General features: G+C 33.8%; 1 protein-coding gene across 3 annotated transcripts in view; it reads right to left on the minus strand.

Annotated features, from left to right (window-relative positions):
- Nucleotides 1–24,085, minus strand: part of SLC5A8_1 (Sodium-coupled monocarboxylate transporter 1) — a 32,996-nt gene extending 8,911 nt beyond the window's left edge. Inside the window, exons 1-9 of one of the 3 annotated variants that reach the window (XM_051210131.1) lie at nucleotides 24,022–24,085; nucleotides 20,727–21,135; nucleotides 19,723–19,788; nucleotides 18,861–18,912; nucleotides 18,456–18,523; nucleotides 15,594–15,748; nucleotides 11,429–11,569; nucleotides 9,830–10,048; nucleotides 3,675–3,802 (exon numbers count right to left, since the gene is read on the minus strand). In XM_051210131.1, the coding sequence (XP_051070081.1) occupies nucleotides 3,675–3,802; nucleotides 9,830–10,048; nucleotides 11,429–11,569; nucleotides 15,594–15,748; nucleotides 18,456–18,523; nucleotides 18,861–18,912; nucleotides 19,723–19,788; nucleotides 20,727–21,119 (1,222 nt within the window). In that variant the 5' untranslated portion in view covers nucleotides 21,120–21,135; nucleotides 24,022–24,085. Of the gene's footprint in view, nucleotides 1–3,674; nucleotides 4,961–9,829; nucleotides 10,049–11,428; nucleotides 11,570–14,511; nucleotides 15,749–18,455; nucleotides 18,524–18,860; nucleotides 18,913–19,722; nucleotides 19,789–20,726; nucleotides 21,136–24,021 lie in introns of those variants that run through there. The other 2 variants (XM_051210133.1, XM_051210132.1) reach the window with 2 other exon arrangements.
- Between the last annotated feature and the right edge of the window lie 1,935 nt (nucleotides 24,086–26,020).

The following is a 26,020-nucleotide window of genomic DNA, read 5'->3' on the forward strand; positions in this document are numbered from 1 at the left end:
TAGTGAGAAGTAGTGACCAGTGGAGTTCAACTGTGTCTGTTATGAGATTGTAACTCACTGAAGACAATGGTGGATGTGTCTCTCAATTTCGTGGATTAGTTGAAGTTAGACATTAACACCGTTGGATTTCGGCCGGTTCAGTGGTCTAGTGATTAAGCGCTTGGCGTGAGACTGATAGGTCCTGGGTTCGAATCTCGCTAGGCAGGATCTTAGATGCGCACTGTTGAGAAGTCACTCTGGAGGACGAAACGGTCGTTCAATGCTTCCAGGTTTTCCATGGTGGTCTACCTTCAATCGACTGATGATCTTCACTATTAAAATCTTAGCAACTGTTAAATAGATAATTCAAACAAATAGTATTTATTTATGACTTTTTCTATTTTATCAAAACTTTTAAAATGTCAAAGAATCACCAGAAACATGACATTTCAACTAGCCTGTAATTAGGTGATTATAAATGAAATCGATTCAGTTTACTGATTCATATAGAAAAGTTCGAAAGGTTAAACAACAAATGAAACAATTCATAAGAATTTGAAAAACAAAAGATAAAAAAATGACATGTGACGATGATCCATGAATAAACACAGTGATCAAGATCAACCAGATTTATTAATGATTATGAGATACGTTTTCTACAAAAGCTTACTGTCAATTTAATCAGACAGTGATGTTACGTATTTTTTTTAAAAAAAGCTTATCATTAAATCATTATAGTTCATAGACCACAACATTGCCAAAAGTAATAAATTCTTATCGATGTGCGATGTTCAGTGGTATAGGAGTAGGTTGGAAGAAAGATAGGAGCGGCCAGACCAAAACATGGCACAAGTCCATGAAGTCACTGACAAGTGGTCTGAGTCATGTCGGTAGGTGTAGACTACCTGGTTGGGGGTGTGGCGCATATATATTGGCGCTCTCTTGTACCAATATTCATATGTTCAAATAAATAAATAAATAAATAAAACCTAGTTGGGGACCGAGATATGATAGCAAGCGGTGGTTAGAGGCCCTGAATGACATGGCTCAAAATCGTTTGCAATGGAGCAGGTGCATACACTCTTTGTGTTCTCACAAATTCTAATCTCCTGAATCCTCCTTGTCTCTTTTTTCTCTTCCCAAATTTATTTCACTGTATTATACTCTTTAAATAACATCTTCAAACCCTAATCTTTCCGATTACTGCTTATACCTTTACTACCTCTAACACAATGGGATTTGAATCGACAACTGCATCTCTGTGCTAATGTGGTATGGCAACTCGAACTGATGTACGTACGTACGAAGTTCTACGTTGTTACTGACTGACTGAATAAATTCTTATGATAGCAGAATCATAGCATAAGATCATTAGTATACTTCAATAAGAATATATATCAAAGACGATCTAATTTGCACATTCCTAAGTAATCGACAAACTTCAAAAGTTGTTAAAATACATTTGAAGGAATGGAAAGAAATTAAATGACATAACTGATAGAGAAAAAAATACTATTCGTTCGTTTTCATTTAAATTATTAATTTGTGTTGTAGTAAAAATTCACACTTGGACGTTTAGTAAAAAGAATGAATCGATCTCAGTAATCTAGAAGTTAAACGTTCGAGCGCGAAATCGAAGGTCCTGTGTTGAATCCCCGGTACTGGATCGTGGATGTGTGCTGCTGAGGGGTCACATACTAGAACGAAGAGGCCATCCAGTGCTTTCAGGTTTTCAATAGTGGTCTTACATTGATCAGCTCATGGTCACAATCAAAACTCAATAATCTCCACAATTCTATACTAATAATTGTCATGGGCTCACCAGTGACTAGTTTTGAGAGGCGATTCTCAGAATTCCAGTGAGAAGTTGTGACCAGTGAAGTTCAACCGTGTCGGGTGTGATGCGTTTACCCACCGGAGACGATGGAAGATGGTTGTGAAATATCGTGGATTGGTTGGAGTTTGATATTAACATCATTGGATGCCGGCTCAGTGGTCTAGAGGTTAAGCGTTCGCACGCGAGATCTAAGGTTCTGGGTTCGAATAATTGTTGAACCGGCAGTGAGAATTTGTCGTGCATCTAAGAATCAACTTTTTTATTGCAGATAGGAGAATTAAGGTTTCTTTACGCTACTCTAGTAGTTCGCTGCAAACCTTAATTCCCGTATCCACAATAAAATAATTGAGTCTTGAATACACGATGAATTTTCACATCTGATTCGACAATGAATACTATATACAATTGGATGTTGTAGCCATTGGGACCGCTACTGACAGACTTTTTTCTTAAAAAACTAGAAAATTGACCATTTAAAGACACAATTAGTCGTCTAGTATATCATTGTCTATATAAAGATGATACTTTCATAGTATCAGAAAAATAACATGAAAAGGATAATTTACTCAAAATATTTAATGACACTCATTTATCTATTACTTTTGCATTTGAGGAAAAACAGAGTAATAGCATAGCGTTTTTAGATGTCCAACTAACAAGAAGATTAAGTGGAATATTTAAGAGAGAGATACATATAAAGTCTACAGTTGGACAGTGTAGTGCTGTACCAATCAGATACGAAAGAAATTTAGTAAAGATCCCGATTCATCGATCTAGAGTGATTTGCTCTGATGACACCATTGTAGATGAATTGAGTAATATACTTAACCCGCTTAGTAGGAATAAACATCCAGCGAAACACATTAAGAAACATGAATGACATGAAAAGAAGTCCAAATATATCTACCACTTCGGAGAAAGTACTGTTCCTAAAATTACAACTCCTAAGTTATGCTATTGAAGAAATTGTTACTCAAAGGTTAAGAAAGAAGGCACAAAAAGGATTTACTGTAACCCAGTCTGACTACAATTGGACTTACATGATCTATCTGGTAAACAAACAAATCAAACGGTCTATATATACAGTGGCAGTTTTTCACGCGTTTCTGATCTATTATTTAGTCATTACATAAGATCATCCTAAATTATATACAAGAAGGTTTTTTAAAATGAGACCTAAAACGAAATATAACTAACAAGGATTAAAAATCAGCATGAACCTATCAATTCAAGTACAATGGCAACAATTAATTGCTTTAAACGTCAGACCTGGGTTTTATTCATTTTCCTTTAGTAGTCGACCATTTTGTGAAATAATACAAATTAATGACTTTTCTATCATTTATATTAGGGTTGTTTAGTGAGATAGTCACAGACGACAAAGATAAGTTGAGAAATATATATAAGAGAACATGGTATTCTGTAATGCTTCTGACATCACGGATTAACACTTAATCATAATTTCTCAACAATATAATATCAGTCTCACGCCAGGCGCTTAACCAACTAGACCACTGAGCCGGCATCCAACGGTATTAATGTTTAACTTCAATCAATCCATTAACACCGTTGGATACCGGCTCAGTGGTTTAGTTGGTTAAGCGACTGGCGCGAGACTGATAGGTCCTGGGGTTCGAATCTCGCGGGCAGCGGGATCGTGGATGCACACTGCTGAACATAATATCACATAAAAGAAATATCGGTTTAATAACTGAATACAGGATGAAAAAAGAAAACTGACAATCGATCGATTAGATTATGAACAGAAATGATCATATTTTAACTAACTCGATTTAAGAAATGAAATCGAATAAATAAAATTTAACATGAAGAAAAGTCTTTCGAAACATAAACATACCTAAAAATATGGCCAACCGATATTTAGATCTTTCTGAGATATCCACATGTCTCCAATGAATATACAATGGTCGAATTAAATCTTCTAAGCAAACATTAGCCAAACTATTTACACCTGATGATACAGTACTATGTAATGAATGTTTACAAAATAAAAGAAACAATTTTAGCATTCATTTAAGTAGAATTGTAGATATTCAATCTAACTGAATCATATTTACTGAGAAATCTTACTATGAGAATAATATTGTGGTGCGTGCTACTTATATTGATGTAAGTAGTATATGATGCAAGTTAAAAACGTAATGTCTGGCAACAGAAGATGGGGGAAGATCAAGAAAGGAAGAGGGAGAACACAATGCAATTTGCAAGAAAACGCATAAACAATGAAATATGAGACAATGGATTGTTGATTGCAACAGGAACAGTCCAGTTTGATATGACGGATTGATATTTTGCAAACTGACGATTTACTATAGTGTTTTTCTATTTTACCGAGTAACTCTGTAATTTTGTGTTAAATGCAGTTCGATTGTCCTCACCCATATTCTTATTCACTACAATATACCACTATTTCTGTAAACGATAAAGAATAAATGTAACTTAAATTGAGAATATAAAGATTGAGTTCTCTGAAGGTCATAACTTAATGATGAAGCTTTCATGATTTCATTACTGAACAACAAACATCATCAACAAATAGTTCAGAATATAATGATGTACAGTTATGAATAAGAATTAATTAAAGTATAGATTAACTTTTTGGAGAAATCCTACTTGAACATGTCTCTAACATTTGAGAGTTTTACGATTGAATTATTATTTTGGATAAAGTACGCATCGAACGACTTATATATCTAGCTCTACAAGAGCAGGTAAATTGGTAAATACACATTAAATTGGTCAGATGTGAATTGTTGAACCGTTGCCTCATCTTTTTAGCCATGTCGGATAATGTTCTTGAATTCTTTTGGACAAAGTACGCATCGAATTATTATTCATAAGCAAAGTAACATCTTTAATAACTTAATTTCTGAGAATAAATACCAACTAAATTCATGAAACGTAATGTATTATTTTAATGGCAGTTGAATTAAGGTGGTTAGTTGATTAATAGAAGAGATTGGTGAAGAAACTCAGATGGATTGACGTTAATATCAACTCACAAACCACGTTTGCCATAGGCTTAATGTCCTGATGAAGTTAGTACAAATGAAAACTTTATAATTCAGAATATTCATGTAAAACCACGATTCGATAGTAAAAAGGGTAAGTCTACAATATTAAGGCATCACCGTCAGCAACAGCTGTCTTTGAGGCAAGTTGAGATATGATCATTTTAAAGTTTACTGATGGAGATACTGATTGTGAGTAGAACAACATAGTGCCAGCACAATTTAATAAAATAGGCAATATGATTTCGTTGTATTTTGTGCAGCCACTCTCCAGCCTAATTCTCTGGAATGGTAGGTTCTAAGTGTGTAAGTGATCTGTTCAATACAGCTTCTGCCCTTCTACAACCATCTTATATCAAAACATAGTGTATCCCATGTGCAGTGACTAACGCTAGTTGTTTAAATGGAACTCAATAGACAGATGTCTATCAGTACTGATCACAAGACAAAAATAAAAGTGGTTACCACTTAGTAATATAGATACATCTATATGCTTTTCAGTCAAAAATGAAATAGTTTCCAATCAATTTATTAGTCCGTTCAAATCTATAGGCCTAAATGATTGATCAACAACGTCATACTAGATATAATAGTTGTCATAGTATCGCATCGTTCATGGTTAAACATCGTTATAATATTAAATAAAGCCGATAATCACAGTATCAGCTAAAAAATCACGTAAATAGTTGCTGTTACGTGAATTTAGTGTATAAACAAGAAATCAATAAAACTTAGGTCGAGTCAGGCTAAAACAAATATCAGCTTAAAGGTAATATTTTTTTTTAAAATAAACTAAAATATTCAGTTCACTTGATGTTGTTGTTCTTACTTGTATCTTCTCATTGTTATTTAGGACTGTAATTGATCAGTTTCATATTGATATATGTACATCCTGTACAAATTACCTCAATATTTCCTTAAGTCACAAGGTTTTTTAAGCAAAGATGGATAGTGGTTAGCGGTGGAATTCAGGATGCACATTCCAAGTGAACATCAACTCTGAGATGCAGGTACATCCAGTTGATGAGTTCTAAATAGGAAAAAAAAGCACATCCTTGGATTCCAATGCTAGCCACTGCCCATCTTTGTTTAAAAAACCAAAATATACTTCGTAAAGTCAAAAAGTTAGATCTCTTACATAAGGTACATGAAAATAGATAACAGATCTGGTTAAGATGATTCAGACATCTGAGAATCTTATGAGAAGTAGATGTTTTTTTAAAAAAAAAGAGAATCATTTTTACAATTCTGGAGTGATTATTATTATTACTAAGTAGAAACTATCATCTTGAATATGATGATGACAGTTAAAATTCTTCTAGAATAGAACTCAGTCTATAAATAAGAACTGGTAACATGTCATAGAAACATACAAAAAAATATTTTCTTATGAATAGAAGAATTTATCGATTTTTTTAAAATCGATTTGAGTGAACCAATTCACATAATCCTCATAGAAGAATATTTGATCGAATCATTGTTTCTGTTATAATAACTATATTATCAGTCTCTACAGTCTATAAGTCTTTAATTATTGTGAGATGATGGAGAAGATTTGTAGCTCAGGTGAATGATTTTAGTGGAGTTTTGTTCTTTGAGCTGAATGGTTTGGTCGTGGAGCTTTCGTCGTTCTTCTGAACGACATCATCAGAAGAACGATGAAAGCTCCACGACCAAACCATCCAGCTCAAAGAACAAAACCCTACCTTAATTATTGTGATATTTTACAAAGGCTGAAATGAAGCATGTATTCATGAATTCGACAAAGTTATTTATTAAAAAATAGTGAGCATTTACATCTGTTACTACATAGATTATTTCGAAACGGTGTTATTTGTAAATTAGAAAAGTCATTAAATAGAAAGGTTAGAAATGATTTAAAGTAAAGTATCAAGTCACTGTTAAGTCTTGTTGATTGGACGCTATATTCGTTCCTAAGCTATTTTGATAACCTGCACACTAGAACTATACAGCGACCTGAACACCAGAAAGAAGAAACAAAGTATGAGAGAGACACTTTACTCCAAGGTTCGTTTTTGTACAGAAAACATGGGTATTTCAAGATGTTAACGTTTGTTAAATCAACATCATATTTCGGCCAATCCGTTAACGACATATTATGCTACTGGCCAATAGTAGAACGCCGCGTTGGAATTCTAGAATGCTCCATCATGCTCTGATTGGCTACGACTCTTGGGCTCCTCTAGGGCCTCTGAGGGCTACGTTGAAGTTCTCCGAAAGCCGACTTAACAGTCACAATCAGTATAATAGTAATATAGTAAAAATGAAAATGAGAAAAAACAACGGTGTGATTAGAGTACATAGTAGGAGAATTTCGTCATATTAATCGAGGTAATAATAATATCGTTGTATGAATATAATAAATATGTCAATAATAAGAGGGGTGTTACCATGGTAATTACGATTTTTTTTTAAAAATCCATGTAAATTGAGAAAGATGAACGTGAGGATTAAGAAAGATGTAAACAAAAGATATTAGGGAGAGGGACTGTAGGAGGTTTATAATATTCACTTAAGGTATGACTGTAAAGCCTGATGATGATGTTATTAAAAACAATTATTCGCTCAAATATTCAACATTTTCCAAAATTGACATAAGTTAGATTTTCTTTTATGTACAAATAGCATATTACTTGACGTGAGTTAATGAAGCGATGATACTTAGACGTTATAAAATAGTTCATTAAAGTTAAATCGAAAACTAAATATCTTCAACAAAGTTTTCAAGATCAGAATACAGTTGAATAGTTTTGTTCGGATAATCGATAAAACATTTAGGTGGTTGTAGATAATCTGCAGATTTTGTGCTAATTTGAACCCATCAGCAAAATGTATCTATAATCTTAAAGAACTTGACGCCCCTTATGTGATTCGAACTCGTATCCATTGGCTTCCAACTATTAAACTTTACCACTAAGATATTCAGGTAGCGATTGACATAACATAACACTATATTGTCATGGTGACGGTAATAAACTAGATCAAAAACTCAATTTATACAGATGTTTAAAATAAATTAATTTAAATGTCAATCACATATCTAGTTTATATTCGTACAAAATGAATGATAAACAAGGTCTAAGAAGTTGTTTCGATAAGATTTACAGTTTCCGCTAAATGTGATTATCCATCATTACTTTACTGTTGCACGGTCAACTGGTTAAAACAAGATGTAATAATTAAAATAAGGACAAACTACTGAGTTAGAAAATCGCCAAAGATGTAGAAAATAAAAGTAGGTTAAATTCAGAAAGTGAATCGACTTAGGAAATAGACGATATTCTAAGCAAAGATAGATAGTGGCTATCAGTGCAATCTAGGACGCACGTTTCGTTCTATTTGGGACTCATCAGCCGGATGTACCTGCATCGTAGAATTGATGTTCACTCCGCGACTTGAACCCAGTACGGTTCACTTCCAACGCCATCGCGTTATCCACTTAGCTACTGAGTCCTGATAGCCACTATCCATCTTTGCTTAGAATGCTTGTGAATTAAGGCAATATCGAAGCAATACGCACAATATCCCAATAAGAGATAGATCAATTTCAGTTCTAACTATCAATGGGAATATTCAAGTAAATAATACCAAGAACTTTAAATTCACTTGGTGTTGTTTTACTTGTATCTCCCCATTGTTATTTAGGACTGTAATTGATCAGTCTCATGTTGGCATATGTGCAAACTATGCATCCAAGAAGATATTCTGTAATTCTTATTCTTTCTTTTCCACTGTGGTCATTATTTTAGTTTTCTAGCATTTTACTGCATGAAGTTTGATATGATGGAAAGAAAAGTTAAAATTAGATTGATTTAATCATTATAATTTCTGTTCAACATTAATTCCGTTTTAATTCAATGTAATGATTATTCAGTGTAGTTATTGTTTCTGTTTCCTAGAGTGATATTTTAACTCCGCCTGGAGTCCCTCCGACGGCTACTGCCGGTTTAAAGCCCGGATAAAGGAGGAGGGTTGGGCATGGGGTTAGCGACCCCATCCCGTAGAAAACTAACTCGCTACAAAAACGATAACCAGAGTGATATTTTATTCTGTATAACATATGATAAGTTAACATGAACTATACTCATCAGCATATAATTTATTATAACCCTAAGTATTTTTCATATATGTAGTTTTATTTTAATCATTAATCAAAAATCGGTGTATGATACACTATATAAATGAGTGTATTTCCGACTAGACTTGTCGTCAAGGTTGTTCATGATTCTGGCTGCTTGTAGAATATATTTCCCTCTTTCGAATTAAGACTTCTCTCTTTAGTTAACTGGGCTAGGACGCATCGGAATAGCTAGCTTATTTGTTATTGTGTCACAGAGTTCTCGTTCCATTCTCAGATTAGATGAACTCGTAATCTCTTCAAACATAGCAAATTTATAAATAAAGAAATTAGTCCAATAATATGATATACTTTTCGTATGAATATAAAACAAAGAATATTTCACTGGTTGAAATCATGAGTCAATTGAAGCTAGACCACCATGTAAAACCTGGGAGCACTGGACAGCCGTTTACGTCCTGGTATGGGACTCAGCAGTGCGCATCCACGACCCCGCACCCCGCGGGATTCGAACCAAGGACACACTGGTTTCGCGCGCAAGCACTTAACCATTAGACCATTGAGCCGGCATCCAACGGTATTAATGTCTAACTTCAACCAATCCAAGAATATTTGTGATAGTAAACAAAAATGATAATAATTTCAATGTAAAACGTATCAGTTGAAATTCAATGATGTTTAAATTATTTAAGTCGAAAATTTGGTTTCATTAACCTCTGTGTACGTTCCAATAGAGTGTCTTGTGATTTCCTAAAACGAAGCAATAACATTGAAAAAGAGTTTACATTTTAAGAATTGAGCTAATTTTCAACTCCGATAACCAGTTCTAAATATCAAATGAAGTCATTTAATATTTCTATCATCAATGTTTTGTTGACTCACCTTAAAGCAGCTGCAAATATAACTGATAGAAATATTCCACGAACAAGTAGCACACCATCGAATAAAATCATTACTATGTAGGGTAATATTTGATCATAACGTTTAATAGATCCATTTAATACTGGATCACAACCAGCAAAATAAGCATAAATAGCTAAGCCAGTGAATAATTGTACTGCCAAAAATACACTTGTCAATGGAATATTTAGTAATATAGCTCTGTGAAGCGAGAAATATATATATATAAAGGAAGAAATATCAAATGAAAAGATGATTCACGGTTTTTCCTTGTTAGATGAATAAAAATGAATTCAAAGGAATGACGTTTTATTGATAAAATGTTGATCTGTTAAAACAATACATATGTGAACTGTTACAATTAGCAACAGTGAAAGATCCTTGATTGTGTTTATGATATTTGATGAATTGCTTATTATGTGACAGTTGAAATAATAAGTCACCTGATAAATTTGAATAGTACAATGAGAAAGGCTAGATTATCAGAACTGTATGAAAGATTAGGCGGGAGTAACTACGACTCTTTTAAGGTAGCCAAATGCTTCGTCATCTATCAACACATTTTGGGGTTGTAGTTGCGTGACGACTACCTCTTCGTGGTTCCCGCCAGTAACGTAGTGTCTGTATGATGCTACGGCTAAAATGTCGCCGAGAACTTCGGGTCTCCAGCTAGGCTGTTGTGCGCTGATAAATGTACTTGGCATAGCACTATGTAGTAGGTGCGAACGGCCACATCTGACTGCTACCCATCTTGCATTGGTCCGTAAAGGCTGGTGTGGTGAGGAGGCCCAGCCTCGGTTGGCGCCTGGAGTCGACCTGGGTCCGTGGAGTCATCCTCCTGGTAACATGTGTGCTCTAGCGGAACATACCGTGTCCGGAACTGATCCTTTGGCTTTATGTGGGTCGTAGAGAGACCCAATCATCCGGTAAAGACGGCAAGGACTAGAAAGCTGGCGGCCATTGCTGCTGGTAACTGTAGAAGAGTTACAGGCAAAGTTATGGTGCAATTTCTACTTTATAAGTATTTCTGTACTATATTCAGAGATTGATTATTTGTATAATGCTTTGTAACAATGTCTGGTTCTTCTTAGGATAATGAAAGCGCTCTTGCAAACAACTGTTTTCTATCTCAGTTGTCCAGGGTGAGTCTAGAAGCAAATGCCTAAGATCATATTCACTATACATATACTCCACATATCGATACCAACCATATGGTCACCCTTCCACCTGATATCATAGTTAGTTAGAACAAAACAATACAATACACCCTTTATCGATATGATTCCCAAGAAATCTTTAGTGACAAAGATATATTGGTGCAAGTTGATTGTATTCTTATTCAAATAACTTTGTTAGTCATTAAAAAACTATTGCACGCTACACGACAACGAATAATAAACTATCTATTTATTGCTTGAGATCTACGAAAAAAGTACTCATAATTCTCCGTCATGCGTATAGTGGACTAGTTTCGTCAGTTCACTAATCAGTCAAGTATTCCAACACAGTCTCTAACAAAATACACAATAGGGAATATTGATGAACACTACAAAACTGAGCACAACCAAGAAAATAACATACCTTCGAGCAGTTTTTAAATCTCGACATGCCATATAACGTTGAATTTGTGTTTGATTAGCACCGAATATACTAAGAACCAATCCGGTCCCACCAATAATTAAAGTCCATAATGTATGTCGTTTAAAAGGATCAATACTAAAACTAGAATAATATATGAATAATTAAGCACTTGGGAAGAAAATTTTAAAGAATGGGACTTTTTATCAAAGTAGTATATAGATGCATGTTAGTTAATCACAGCGGAGGAAGAAATCGGGAAGAAGCGCTGGAAGTGGATAGGACACACATTGAGGAAAACACCCAACTGCGTCACAAGACAAGCCCTCACATGGAATCCTCAAGGCCAAAGGAAAAGAGAAAGACCAAAGAACACATTACGCCGAGAAATGGAAATAGACATGAGAAAAATGAACAAGAAATGGATGGAGCTAGAAAAGAAGGCCCAGGACAGAGTGGGTTGGAGAATGCTGGTCGGCGGCCTATGCTCCATTGGGAGTAACGGGCGTAAGTAAGTAAGTAAGTAGTTAATCACAAAATAATTTTGATATGAATCTACTCAACATCCATTACAGATTAACTGAAAAAAGGTACTAACTAATCAAACAAAGTCAAATACTCTTAAGAGTATGTATTACAAATTATGAGGAAACCAAGTAACCTGACTCCCTCAAAACTCCATAGTAGTCAATCCACAGACTATACTTTTCGCAAAATGAATTATCCATAATTAATGTCTAGGAAATTATTGAAGATAACCGTTAGATAAATATACCAAAAAAATGCAAGTCAAACAATAAATACTTAAAGTTAAGAAATAGTAAAACATGGAATATACAAAGTGAATCCGTTTTCAATCTACCGAGTTTAAAACAATTAAATCATCTCCATTTCACATAATACATCATTATTAAATATAATAAGTAATTCAAGTCAATTCCTAAGCTCGAAAAAATATTCGGTAGAAATACAGCTTACGTTAACCTAAGGATAGAAAACCATACTTAATTGGTAAATACCCTTTCAAGTATTGGTTTCTTTATAGTTCCTACTTCATCTTAAACAAGTTAGCAATAATGTCAACAGAATTTCTAACCTGTGTTATTGTTAATCAGTAAAAATAAATTTAAAGAATGAAAAGAATTCTATAAAGAAAATTTTCTTTTCTACGACGTAACTTAGAGTTGATTTCATGAAACATTGGATTATTCTAAGAATGAATTTATTACAGAAAGACAATACCAGATGGATTTTGTGGAGATTGTAGTAATTTCAATGGTTAAGATCATGAATGAGTTGAAGCTAGACCACCATGGAAAACCTGGAAGCACTGGACGGCCATTTCGTCCTATTGTGGGACTCCTCAGCAGTGCACATCCAGTGCTCGCGCGCGAAACCAGTAGGTCCTTGGTTTGAATCTCGCAGGGGGCGAGGTCGTGGATGCGCACTGCTGAGAAAGACAACAGAACATTGAAATTGTTCTTTTCAATTAATTTTGTTCGAATTAACAGTACAAGAATTTTTAACAAGTTAATTTTGCATCAATCGCTGTACATTGATATGTTTCGCAATAATAATATAATATCAATCAAATGGTAGTGTTACATAATAACGATATGATCCTACAATCGACTATAACAATGATGTCGGCAGATTGACGACATAATCCAAAAGAAGAGTATCGGCTAGTTATAATTATCAAAGTAAATATTTACAGTAGGTCTCAATATACACAAAGGGAAAAGCAAGATTTTCCGATACAACACAGCATGCAACAGTCGAATCACACTTGACGGAAAAGATTTGGAAGATGTAAAAAGCTTTACATATCTGGGCAGCATCATTGATGAACACGGTCGATCCGATGCAGATGTGAAGGGGCGGATCGGAAAGGCAAGAGCAGCATATTTAAAATTGAAGAACATCCGGAACTCAAAACAATTAGCAACCAACACCAAGGTCAGGGTTCTCAATACAAATGTCAAGACAGTTCTACTGTATGGGGCGAAAACCTGGAGAACTATGAAAGCCATCATCCAGAAGATACAAGTGTTTATTAACAGTTGTCTACGCAAAATACTTTGGATCCGTTGGCCGGACACTATTAGCAACAACCTACTGTTGGAGAGAACAAACCAGATCCCAGCGGAGGAAGAAATCAGGAAGAAGCGCTGGAAGTAGATAGGACACACATTGAGAAATGCACCCAACTGCGTCACAAGACAGACATAAGAAAAATGAACAAGAATTGGATGGAACTAGGAAAGAAGGCCCAGGACAGAGTAGGTTGGAGAATGGTGGTCCGCGGCTTATGCTCCATTAGGAGTAACTGACGTAAGTAAAGTAAGTAAGTGAATATTTACAAACAAAAATAAGAACAATTAGATTAGTAGCCACCAAACTACACAACATCTAATCAGGAAATCAAAGAATAGAAAAACTTTCATTACAAGTTAAATATAAACAATAGTTATGTAAGAGTATGATGATGAATGTCAGAAGTAAGGGCAAAACAGTACGAGAAATTTAGAAAAAAAGGGGGATGAAAGTTTTGTTTTAACTTCTTTTGATATAGTCTATCTCGATGCTCAAGATAAGGAGAAACGCTATTCTAATTTATTTTGAAAGTATAGGTTCAGTTCAAGGATACATAGATTTCGAAATAAAAATATTTAAACCATGTGGTATATTCAAGGAAGTATGGTGAAAAACTCCGGAAGTTTTATCTAAAGTCACTTCACGTTCAATATCAGTTAACTGAGCACAAAAAGTAACTCATTAACAACACATAAGTTAGTGTAACAAACTCAAAAGTATGTGGTTTATGCAGAGTTGTTCAACGTTACAAGGCGTATTATCTATAGAGAATGAACTGGTAATTGAATGAACGGAAATCAACGGTACAAATCATTGGTCAACGGTTTCTGCAAACTAATATATCAACGTGATTAAAGAGAAATGATGCAATCACTTTCATGCTTTGAAAAATATGTAAAAATTATATTCTAATTTCAGTATCTACAGGTTTATTTCAAACCTACTGAGTATATATATATATATAACTGAAGCGAAAACTATGGACTAACTATGAAGATAGCTAGATTACATTATTGACGAGAATGATATACAAGCTGAAATTTACATGTAAAACAACTTACAAATAAAACGTGATACGTGTCAGCTCTGGCTATACGATTCGAAAACTAAATGCGATAACATGAAACACTTACAACATAATCGAACACTATCTGCCTGACAACTGTGCTTAGTTCAATTATCAACAATTCAAAAGGCACAAAATCCTGAGAAACTTTCTATGCAACCTATAACAATGACGTGTCATGAGTTTGTATAGAGAAATTTGAGATGTTCTTGAAAATCACCTAAAAAGACTGAGTTTTAAAACATTATCAATGGAAAAAAAGACCTAATAAAATCAAGTGAAACTGCGTCAATTTGTTCGATTTTCCTGCATATATCAATTATTTTATAATCGGTGAAAACAAGACGAATGAAAGTTAAGGAATTCTTTGGATCAATATAAAAAAGCTCTTGGGAAAAACTGTAAATGATCTTCAAACATAAATAATACTTTAACGGTTACAATCCAGATATATAAAAAAAGTCATTATCGATGTTATCGGGACATAGATTGGATTAAAGCATGCTCAATGCACGATTACTTGGAGAACACTTTAGAAATCTTCTCCCGTAAAAACTATGAATATACTAACGTTTTTCCTATTATGCTTCTTACTTCCATCTAACCTTGTTATTTGGAATATAATCTCTTTCCTGTTCAACCGTGTTCTGATTTGCTTACTTGTCAAGTGAATTGGTGTCTGAGAATAGTAAGCAATAGGAATGGCTGGGTTGTAATAAGAGAGAATTATAACAATCGGCCGTTTACAACGATCGTTGAACTTTAAATTTTATACTACGGACCATGTTTTCCTAGACAACACTATAAAACTAGATAACATTGAACAGCTGGATCGTCCTAGTATAGGACCACTCAGCATTGGACATAGACGACCTTAGCAGGGACACTAGGACGAAATAGCTGTTCAATCTTCCTGTTTTTTGATAGCTATCTAAAGAAATTCAGTCAGTGATGTGAAACTCTAAATGTAAAAACTCACTTAAACTTATCACATAACGCTCTTACTCGAAAGATTGAACACGCTGACCGTCTATTACTATCCCCCATAGACGTTGGAATCCACCAACTTTTAAAGTAATTAATAGTGTGATTAAACAAAAGCCACTGATGAGAACAATTAGTTGGAAAAGATCAACCCATACTACTGCACGAATACCTCCCTAAAGAAATTTTAAATAGGCAAAACAAAACAAAACGAAAAAAACATTGCTGTTAGAATTTTTTACAATTTGTACTGTTAATAGTGTAACAGGAAATAATCATTACCAATTTATGAAGTAGATCAAAGAAAGGAAAATTCATAATAAATGTAAGATCTTGATGGATTATTTCAGAGAAAATTCCATTTCTGTCAACTACTGATTAGACTAATTCATATTTGATAGATTATTATAAATTCATACATTTCACTCATATCATTCATTATATTTGTAATAGTGACACCGAAAAAAAACAGTCCTCCAGTATACATATCTAGTTATCACCTGTGGTCATATTACCATGGTGTCTCATATTGGTTTCTAGCGCAATTCAAAAGAATATGTCATCTCTAATTCGATAAAATAGGCGAGCAAAAAAGAAACGAAAGCTCTTTTGAAACAAAACGAAATCAGCAACTAAATGAATAGAAATTTTGATATTTAAAAGAGAAGGGAACGAGACTTTAAGTAGTTCTGATGTGTCGCTCAGTAAGATAAGCTTATTCAAGGAATTAACCAAAGATAAACACAGTCAGAAACAATTCAGTATAAAACACTTGTCCAATAATATTCAGATTTCAAGTCTGTATACAGTAAGAATGTGAGTTATTTATTATGTAATATGTTCAACGTGAGACATGTGGAGGTGTCTGTATGAATGCGCGTCTTATTGTTATTAAAATTTAGAGAATAAATGAAGTCTGGGAATAAATTGAACATCAATCGGCGAGATTACTACAGATATAATTTTACTTCCACAAATTTCTATTAAGCTGTTTGCTTTAATATTCATGAACTTTTACACATCTAATGGGTCAGCTTAAAAACTCTTTCAACAACTAACAAATGTATATAGATGAATTATGTAATGTTTAATGGGTATTTTCCACCGATTTTTGATCTTTACAGTAATTTTCATTTTCGACCCTTCTCCGCATCCTGCTTTTATATATTTTTTTATTTCAAGTAAAATAAATTTAAATCAACGAGTGAGACGAAAAGTCTCCATTTCATATGATTTGTAATACGAGGTGAATATAATTGAATGTTTCCGTTCACACTAAAGAGGTAACTTAACTTATTCTTCAAGTGCAAGTATTCATACACATATCTTTGTGACACACTTGAGGCGTGATGACTAGTCAGTTAGTCATAAGCAACGTATAACCTGTGCATCAGTTTAATTTGCCACATCAAATCAGCACGGTGAAATGAAATCATTAAAACCAATACCAAAGTCATAGAAGTTGTAATAATATCAGCGGTAATGGAAAACATTAGGCATAGACAAGATAATCGGAGAATGAGTTCACGGAATAAAAAAATAGAAGGTAGTATTTAATCCCCAGATCCAAAGGAAGGTGAAGAACGGCTGCATCTAAACCATTGAGACAAATTATCGACTATCACCTAACTTCTTTTAGCATTGGTTACAGTAATCTCTTAGGTTATAACAGATGTTGACATTACTCAGTTGCTTGAATCCAAACGGATAAAGCAAAGCCCGAATATGTAGTTCATTGTTTATGTTATGTCTCTATAACAATACTGAGTGGTAGTTTTTGGGATCCCATCCCCGTTGCCAATTGTTATAACTTGTGACCTGTGTGCTCTGTTAATGTATAACGTAATGATACCGCCAATTGGAGAGCAGTGAATTATCGATCAAACTAGTGACGCATAAAACACGTACGAGCAGTCTAGAGTCCTAATTGGTCCTACTTTCCGCCTAGCCCAGTTAGTTAAGTCCAGAACAACAATCTCAACATACGGGGTTCGTATACCAACCAAACAGACCACATCGTACCATAAAATAGGAAACAACATTTGTACAAGATTTGGCCAAATGTGGCTGTGAATGTGGGAGATAGTGATCAATAGACAGGGAATAACTCAAGAATGGTACATCGTATAATAACAGTTCATAGGTTAAAATAAAGCTTATGATAAGAGAGACATGAATATGGATAATTCAGTTATTTAAGAATTATACGATAAAAATATACGCATAGTATTGGTTCACAAATGGATCCCAAAAATTACCAATCATTATTCTTATTGGGACATAACACGTTAACCACTAATTTGCCACTAGATACATGCTACACATGGACTAATCAAAACTTTTTTCTGAGAATTCAAGTATTCCTTAACTTATAAAACATTCATTGTTTAACCTAATTACTAGATGTATCAACATATGATGAGTTGATCCAACAAGGGCGGCCTGCTTAAGCATCTGGGCTACCTGTTCCTGCCATCTAGATATTTCAACAAGTTATCTATTTTTGTTTGTTTTAATATATGTCATTATGTCTATTCATCGCATAAGCTATTCTGATGCGTTTCTGAAAAGTGTACAACCTTTCGTTGTCAAAGTTACAAAAAACTCAGTAAGAGCCAACGTGGTTGCTGGCAATATACAGCCAAAAGAATGCACATTATTCAGGTGTTCATTTGCTGAACTGCTAACATCTAACTGGCGATCACTCAATATTTATCACCAGGACCGACCAAGAAGAAAGAAACGGAAACTTGTTGAAATACTTTGCGCTGAGAATTCTATATTGTACCAAAAATATAATATTGAATAAAGCTGATGATAATAATAATAATTTTCAATCAATGGTGAAGTTATTATTATCACATTATAGTTAATCTAACTTACAAATGCTGTATAGAATGTAGCCACCAAACCAGTAGACAATATCGATATCCAAATGGGTAGACCACTAACTTCAAATCAATATAAATAACAAAAGAAATAGATCAGTATAGAAAAGATTTCTCAAAAAAACATAACAGAATTAAATTCATTATTGAATTAATTAAACAAATGAGTTGAACATTTTCTAATGAACATAAACATGATCTAAATTTCACGTGATCCATGCAAAAATGTTACTTTGTAATATACATATAAATATCTAGCGACTAATTTGACGAGAAATGGTCACAGTTCCAAGGAACAAGTAACCAATCGAAGCATGTGTGTATGAATAAAAATAATAAATACTGATAAAATAATCAATCTCTTAGATCATTTTTTCAAGTTAACAAAACAATAACTCACCTTGACTGAATGCCAAAGCAGGCGCATACAATGCAAGAGCAATGTAAACTGTCTACAAGTGTTAATTTGAACAAAGGTAATAAAGCAAAATGAAAAGCACAGTAAATAAATATGCAAATAGATAACAAAAGATTAATTTAAAGAGTAAATAATAGAGACTGATCATTAGTAAAACAGGATTAACTGATGGAATACCAAAAATATGGTACATGGTAATTTTATGTCATTCAGAATCATAGGAATATTGCAGCATAATTGATAAATAATAAAAGTTAAATAATTTGACAATGGTTACAATTATGTGAGCAACTAGTGTGTGACTATATCAATCCTATGAGACATACAATTTTATCACACCAGGCGGATCGGATTAAAAAAGTAAGGTCACTTGAAAAAGTGTCTCTAAATTTAATCGTACAAATAACAAAACAAATGTCACTAACTTTACAAGAATGAACAGAAATGGGGGGATTGTGCAAAGATTTTAAGATCCTATATTTTCGATATGCACTGCCGAGAAGTCTCAAACTAACAGGACAAAGTTATTCGATGTTCGCCGATATTTGAGTTAGTATATGATGAAATCTACCTTCGAATCAAATAATTTCTACATATCTCGTATTTCAACAGAGTTTATAAACCAAGGAATGATAGGTATTAACTAAGATAAATCTCACTTGACGGCATATTTTTTTTCAAGTAATCAACTTATACCCCAGTTTTCTGCTTATTGAAGAACAACTGAAAATGTTTACCTAGAACCCGTAATTTTTCAGTTCTCATTTAAATGGTACTATTTTAAAGTAATTGTTTGTGTAACCATAAGACTCAACAAATGATTTCCGTAAAACAATTGACATACCATTTGTAATAAGAACACAAGTGAAGCTGTCCATCGAACAAGTTTTCCAAATCGCATTTCTAAATACTATTTAATAAAATTTAAACGAAATACAAACACAATACAAATTGTTTACAGATCATTCATCAATGAATTATTTATAAAAACGTTGTTAAATAACATAAACACTTTAAGGAATAGTAACGTATGAAAAATGTTATTGTAATTTTGACAAAACCAACAGAAGCACAAGTGAATAGGCTTACTAAGAGCTAAAACTACAAAACTTTTAATGTAAGACTAGAAACTAAGTAAGTACTTAACATTTATGACGAATATCTGTTACAAATCAGAACACTAACAAACGATATATGTAAGTTAAGTTATTAATATTCTACTTTAGTAGGAAAGTAACCTTCTTGAATTAAGATTTTCAAATTCCCAAGTATGCAATGAAAAGATCTTTCAAACTGCTCAACGACTAATATAGTGCTTTGCAATAAAAAATGTATGGAACCGGGGGAATAACAAGTATTCCCACTTCATTAGTAGTGTAAGTATCTAAATATTAAACTGTAATCTACAGCTGTAGCAAGTGCGCGATAAATTGCAGAGTGGGGTGTAAATTAAACAGTATCCAGATGACTTTGTATTCTATTAGTAGATTGGTGACTGTAGTGGTTGAATTACACCTCCTCGAATACTTTGATTTTGACAATCGTTCAGTGTCACTTCATTTTTATATAAACAAGTTGGTTGATTATATAAATCCGTACGTAATATATGAGTTGCGTAAAATTATTACGTTAATTTTCCGACCACATATACTTCTATGATCATCCATTTGTTTGCAACAAATGTGACTATGAGATTGTATAACTCGTATTTCTCCCATGATCTATGTAAATTCATGTTATAGATAATAAGCCACCAAAAGAAGTTTAAGAGTTAATTCAAGATTTAGGGTAATACGGTTAGCAATACAGCAGACAACGAAATATACATATCAAGATTAATCAACTAACTTCATGAGCACTGTTCAATCTGAGCTTATAAAATACTGGCATGTAAACATATGCAGCTAATGGAAATGCAATACAATAACCTCCAACCAATGTAATAAATTGAATACCACATTGATAAGCTTCAGATGCAGTGCCCAATATACCGACAGCTGATAAAAAACTGGCCATTACACTTCCAACAATAGGTAACAATGTCAAATTACGATCACCTAAGAATAATTCTTCTACGTTCATTTTCTTTCTCACTTTTGGTTGAAAGTTGATACCACGAAAACAATTAGTTAATTTCCCAAAAATTACATCATGATATCGATGATAAATTCCAATCAGGGAGTAACAAATAAGTGAAATACCGAAAACCAAATAATCTGACCAATGAAAAGTTGGCAACATTTTGTATTACAGTTGACTAAAAAACATTTAAAGGTTAAAAAAGTAAACATTGAGTTAGTTATCACTTTAAAATACGTTTTCAGTAAGAATTAAAAAAACAGGATATTTATGACTCAATCGTTCCACAAACAACTCTAAGGTCAGAAAATTCTGAAGCAAAACTAAGTGTGGTTATCTTTTCATATTTACGTTGTTTTTTAACTCTTCAGCAAATATCCTTAAAAATGATCTGATAAACGTGCGATAGTTACATTTCAATCACTTAGACTACATTGTTCCATTTTTTAAAATACAGTAATCTTATCTTTTCACATTTTCGTTATGCAGGTTTTTACAACTACGTAGACTTTAACGTTATAAAAGTACCAAGATCACGAAAAGTGACCTCTCAACTTACAAAACTACACTGAATATCTATTCGATCCATTTCTTTATCGAATGAGCGGCACTTTGGGGAAGTTGAATTATTCATTATTTTTAATGGCTTAGTGACACTAACTATATTAGTTAGCTAAACAGGAGGTTTTCGAGAGTTTGAGAAACTCTGATTGTCTAGACGTTATTATTGGATTTAACCTATAAGTATGTTGTTGATGTTGCCGTTATTGAGTATTGAAACAATTTTATTTGAGTGAACGTGTAGAGGATGAAATTAAAGAGAAATGTGATTAAAAAACCCTGTGATCAAACGATAATCAGCTAAAACAACTGGAAAACAATTTGAAACGGTTGATATTGCAAAACCATTACTCAGGACAATTTAGTAAGCAAAAGTATAAGTCAAAAATAGTTTCTCTATGTCTTAAGGGTGATCAAAGATATTGAGAAGCGTCAACAACAAGCAGACTCTGTATTTCTGTAGATGCATTATACACAAACAACTATTCAGTGTAGACTGCACTTCGTATCTAAAAATCGATAACATAAATGCTACAGATTAGTCGAGACAAATTTGTGTAGAACGCAGTATAAAATAAAATTGACCAAAAAAGTGAAATCTCCAAAGTCGTGATCAGAAAGTTAAAAAACAATTATATAAACTTCTTTAAAAGCTACAAAAATAACGACAAAAGACAAGTTCGATCTTTAGTTTTCACTTAATAGATAAACCAGGTTAATGGAGGAACTAGTTTAGATTACTATGGTCTCAGGGTCTTGAACGGATTCAATAACTGAAAGTCGGTTGCATTTCGTGTTACGAGTTGGCATTTCAAGAAATCCGGACATATCTATGATAGTTGAATTTGATATTTTTATAAGAAACTTTGAAAAATATATGCTAGGCTTATCAATCGACTGGTGTACGTCATATATGTTCATAACTAACTCTGATTGCAAAGTGACCAAAAACTCAAATACTTCACCCAGATAGATAGATAAATTAACCTCTAAAGACTTTACTACCCATTCAGTAACAAAGAAGTCTTGGTAGACAGATTAGGTAATAATATCCCATTAAAAAACAATAATATTGCTCCAAGTAAGTAGATTTTATAAATCTAAGTCATTATTCGATAACAAATACTCAGACCACTTTTACTTCGGCGTTTACGTTACGTGTAATATTTGTCTGACATTTTAAAAACACTTCACACAAGTGAAATTTGGAAAAAGATGTGTATGAGTTATAATTACAGAGCAACAAAAGACGACATGAGATTTCAAGTTATATTATTAAAGCTATAAGTCCTATATTCCCGTTCACGAACAACGTTACAACGAAATACTCCCCTCTGATTGGGAAAACGAGGTTAATATTAGAATATAATATCAGCGAACATTATCCGGATAGTGGATACATTATGGTGAATAAGTCCTAAAACTTTCGCGATCATTACCCGAAGTTAGGACTATAGTGCGAAAATAGAGAGCACAAGTACAGTTAAAACTTTAGGGCTGTTAAACTTTGAACTAATACAACCAGATACTGATGTAATCGAAAGATGGTTTCAACGACATTCTATATCTTTATTCAGAAGTAAACAACTTGAGCTAAATAACACAGTAATTACATCCACCCATTCATTTTTCAGAAATTAGTATAATACGCTGGGCATTCAATCCAATGTTTCACTGGGAATCTGAATAAAAATCCGATAACCACTTAAAATCATCACAGAATGTAATTTTGGTAGACATGTCAGGATGTCAGTCACAAGATTAATTTTATCGCGGAAGGCTCTGGTTTGACAATGGTCCTGAACTTCCTAGTCTACTTGGAGATCAGCTCTTCGGAAAGAAAAATAAAAAACTAGGAACTAAGCACATGAAAAGTATAATCTTAAATTTTTAACTGGGATTATTACCAAACAAAGTGAACTTAGGCTAAACTACGCATTATTTACTGATTAAAGCTATTGATCGACATTTTCATGCTTTTTTTAGACAAAAAATGTACTTATGATTCTAAAACTAAGTTATCTATCGACACAGGATAGGTTAGTTATATATTGTTAGCAACACAACAACGACGTAGTTGTCGCTGTGGATTTGACTCAGAAAATAGACTTTCGTAGTTATTTTCACTTTATTTGGCACCATGATAATAGGGTTTGATGATATATTATCTTATGGAAAGTATATAAGAAGGATTTGTCCAACGTTCACCTCCTACCGTTTTTACTATCAATCATGATCAGGAAAAAAGGACGTGAGCATAGATTTCGCCGGTTACCTCATTCTGCGTCGATCCTGAGGTTGCAGTATGATGTTACATCCTATATTGCTTTAGATCACAGACAAATTTGACATTACGAGATAATTTACGAACACAAAAGTTATTTCATCAACATAGACAGTTATATATGATAATCAAAAAACAAGTAGTTCAAGAAATTGCAAACGAGATGCTTCAATTAGGTAAATACAACGAGGACTTGGGGAATTAAAGAGAAACACGTACACTGATCCAAGCGACAACAGACAAAATACAACTAGAAGCTGCGCTTTCAAGGTTATACAGTTACATCCTTCATGGACTTGGAAAAACAAACTCTTTCGGTTCCATTTCTAACATATAGGAACGTTTCATTTTTATTAATCCAAGAAGTCGTTATCATCGCAACAGTTCAACCTCTCTTTGAATGTATCCGGCACCTGTAAGAGTTAAACGTTATGTTTGCCATTCTCGTTCTCTTCATAATATGTAAGCTGAAAATTCTACGGCCTTCAGTAAAAAATAAAAAGTCGGTTAAGTTGCGTCAGTGAAGGAGGCATAAGGCCACTCATGGAAGCTATATAATCAAGCAACCATTTTTACTCTGGACATTTCAAGAGAAGAAAAACATTCCTGTATAAAACTCGATAAGCCATATTTACCAAGACAAAACAAAACGAAAGAAACATTTTCATCAGCTTTCCCATATCAAATAGGGTGGAATATAAAAATTCAATTCGACATCAGTCTTTCGCAACTTCTCTGTTCTCTACTCACGTGACACACTGATTCCCGCCTGTAATACATTTCTGCACACGCGCTTCTCACTTTCATTTATCAGCTGAAGCGAAAACAGGGCTCAAGTGTATTTGCTGCCTGTGTTTATATACCACGTTGTTATCCCTATTAAGTTTTTGTTCCGGATACACATTATGTTGTATCATATCCATGTTATTTGAAATTACTGTCTACTTCTTATAACTATGGTTTACGAAATCAAAATACAAACAGGTATGCATAATATCTTGAAGCTTCATTTCTTCAAGTCATTTAGGTAAAGAGTTGGTTTGCACACTATAAGTGTGTAAGTTCTATTAGTCATAAATATTATGAACAATTAGTCAGTGTAATGAAATAATATATTCATGTCCATCATAGGCCGCTGTGGTTTCTTGTCTAAGTTTGTGGTCTAGCATTCAGAAGGACAGAGGTTCAAGTACGTACGATGCCCGGGGTTTCGTTCACAAAACTCACTTGAATACAAAACTCGCTGATTGTAAGTTGCTCAAATTTGAGGAAAAGCAACAATTAAAGGACAAATTAGCATGCTGAAGTGCCTTAACAAGTCACATTGGAACACTGTGCTAGCTGCTTAAAGTATGATCAGTACAAGTATTTCCTGTTTATATTAATAATAATCATATAGAAAACTCACATGTGTGGTAGCTTTCAGTTATATGACAAAAAAGAAAAAAATGTTTTTACATAATACTAGCGGTAAGTTCCAGAATTTCGTATGGACCACTGACAATAATAGGTTTAACGTGAGCGTGGCCGTGAGACTTATATCGTAAACTCAATATGCTGATTACCTAATGGATCGCTTATAAAATGAGTGGAACTAGTATAGCTAATATAGTAACATTATAGGTAATATACCGAACGATACCTTCAGTTAATTAAGTGTTCATACACTGATTATTTATTTTATTTATTGAAACATAAATATTTGTACAAAGGTGCACAGAATACAAATGCGTCACACAAGTCACTCGAATTTTTGTAAGCTGTGATACTTCCCAGGTGTCCAAACCGAAAGAGGTGGCTTCCTTAGAGGGCCACGTTTGGAGCCTTTAACTCAAAAGTTTGATCCACAAGGCAGTAGAACGACGTCAGGAGATGCAATCAAATGGTAGCTGTTCACCAATAATTGGTACATACACCACTTGATCCTTTAGGATCCTGAAACTCATTTTCACCATTGGTTTTGAATTAGGGTTTAACAACTCCCCCAGGTGGACCCTTCATATCCACCAACCCCGTTAAGTCACCAGATATTCGCGTTTTGTCCTCGCAAATTCGAAAACAACAGTAATGCCACGAGAAAGCACAGTAGGACTTCCCTGGCAGTGGTTATATACGCGAAGCCACGCGAGGGCATTTCGAGAGGGAGAGTTAACTCTCGGCCATACTAAAGCATTTGGGAGGCCAAAAGAGCATAAGTTTTAGCCAAGGGGAGTATAAC

Source organism: Schistosoma haematobium, chromosome ZW, assembly GCF_000699445.3.
Source record: "Schistosoma haematobium chromosome ZW, whole genome shotgun sequence".
Lineage (NCBI taxonomy): Eukaryota > Metazoa > Platyhelminthes > Trematoda > Strigeidida > Schistosomatidae > Schistosoma > Schistosoma haematobium.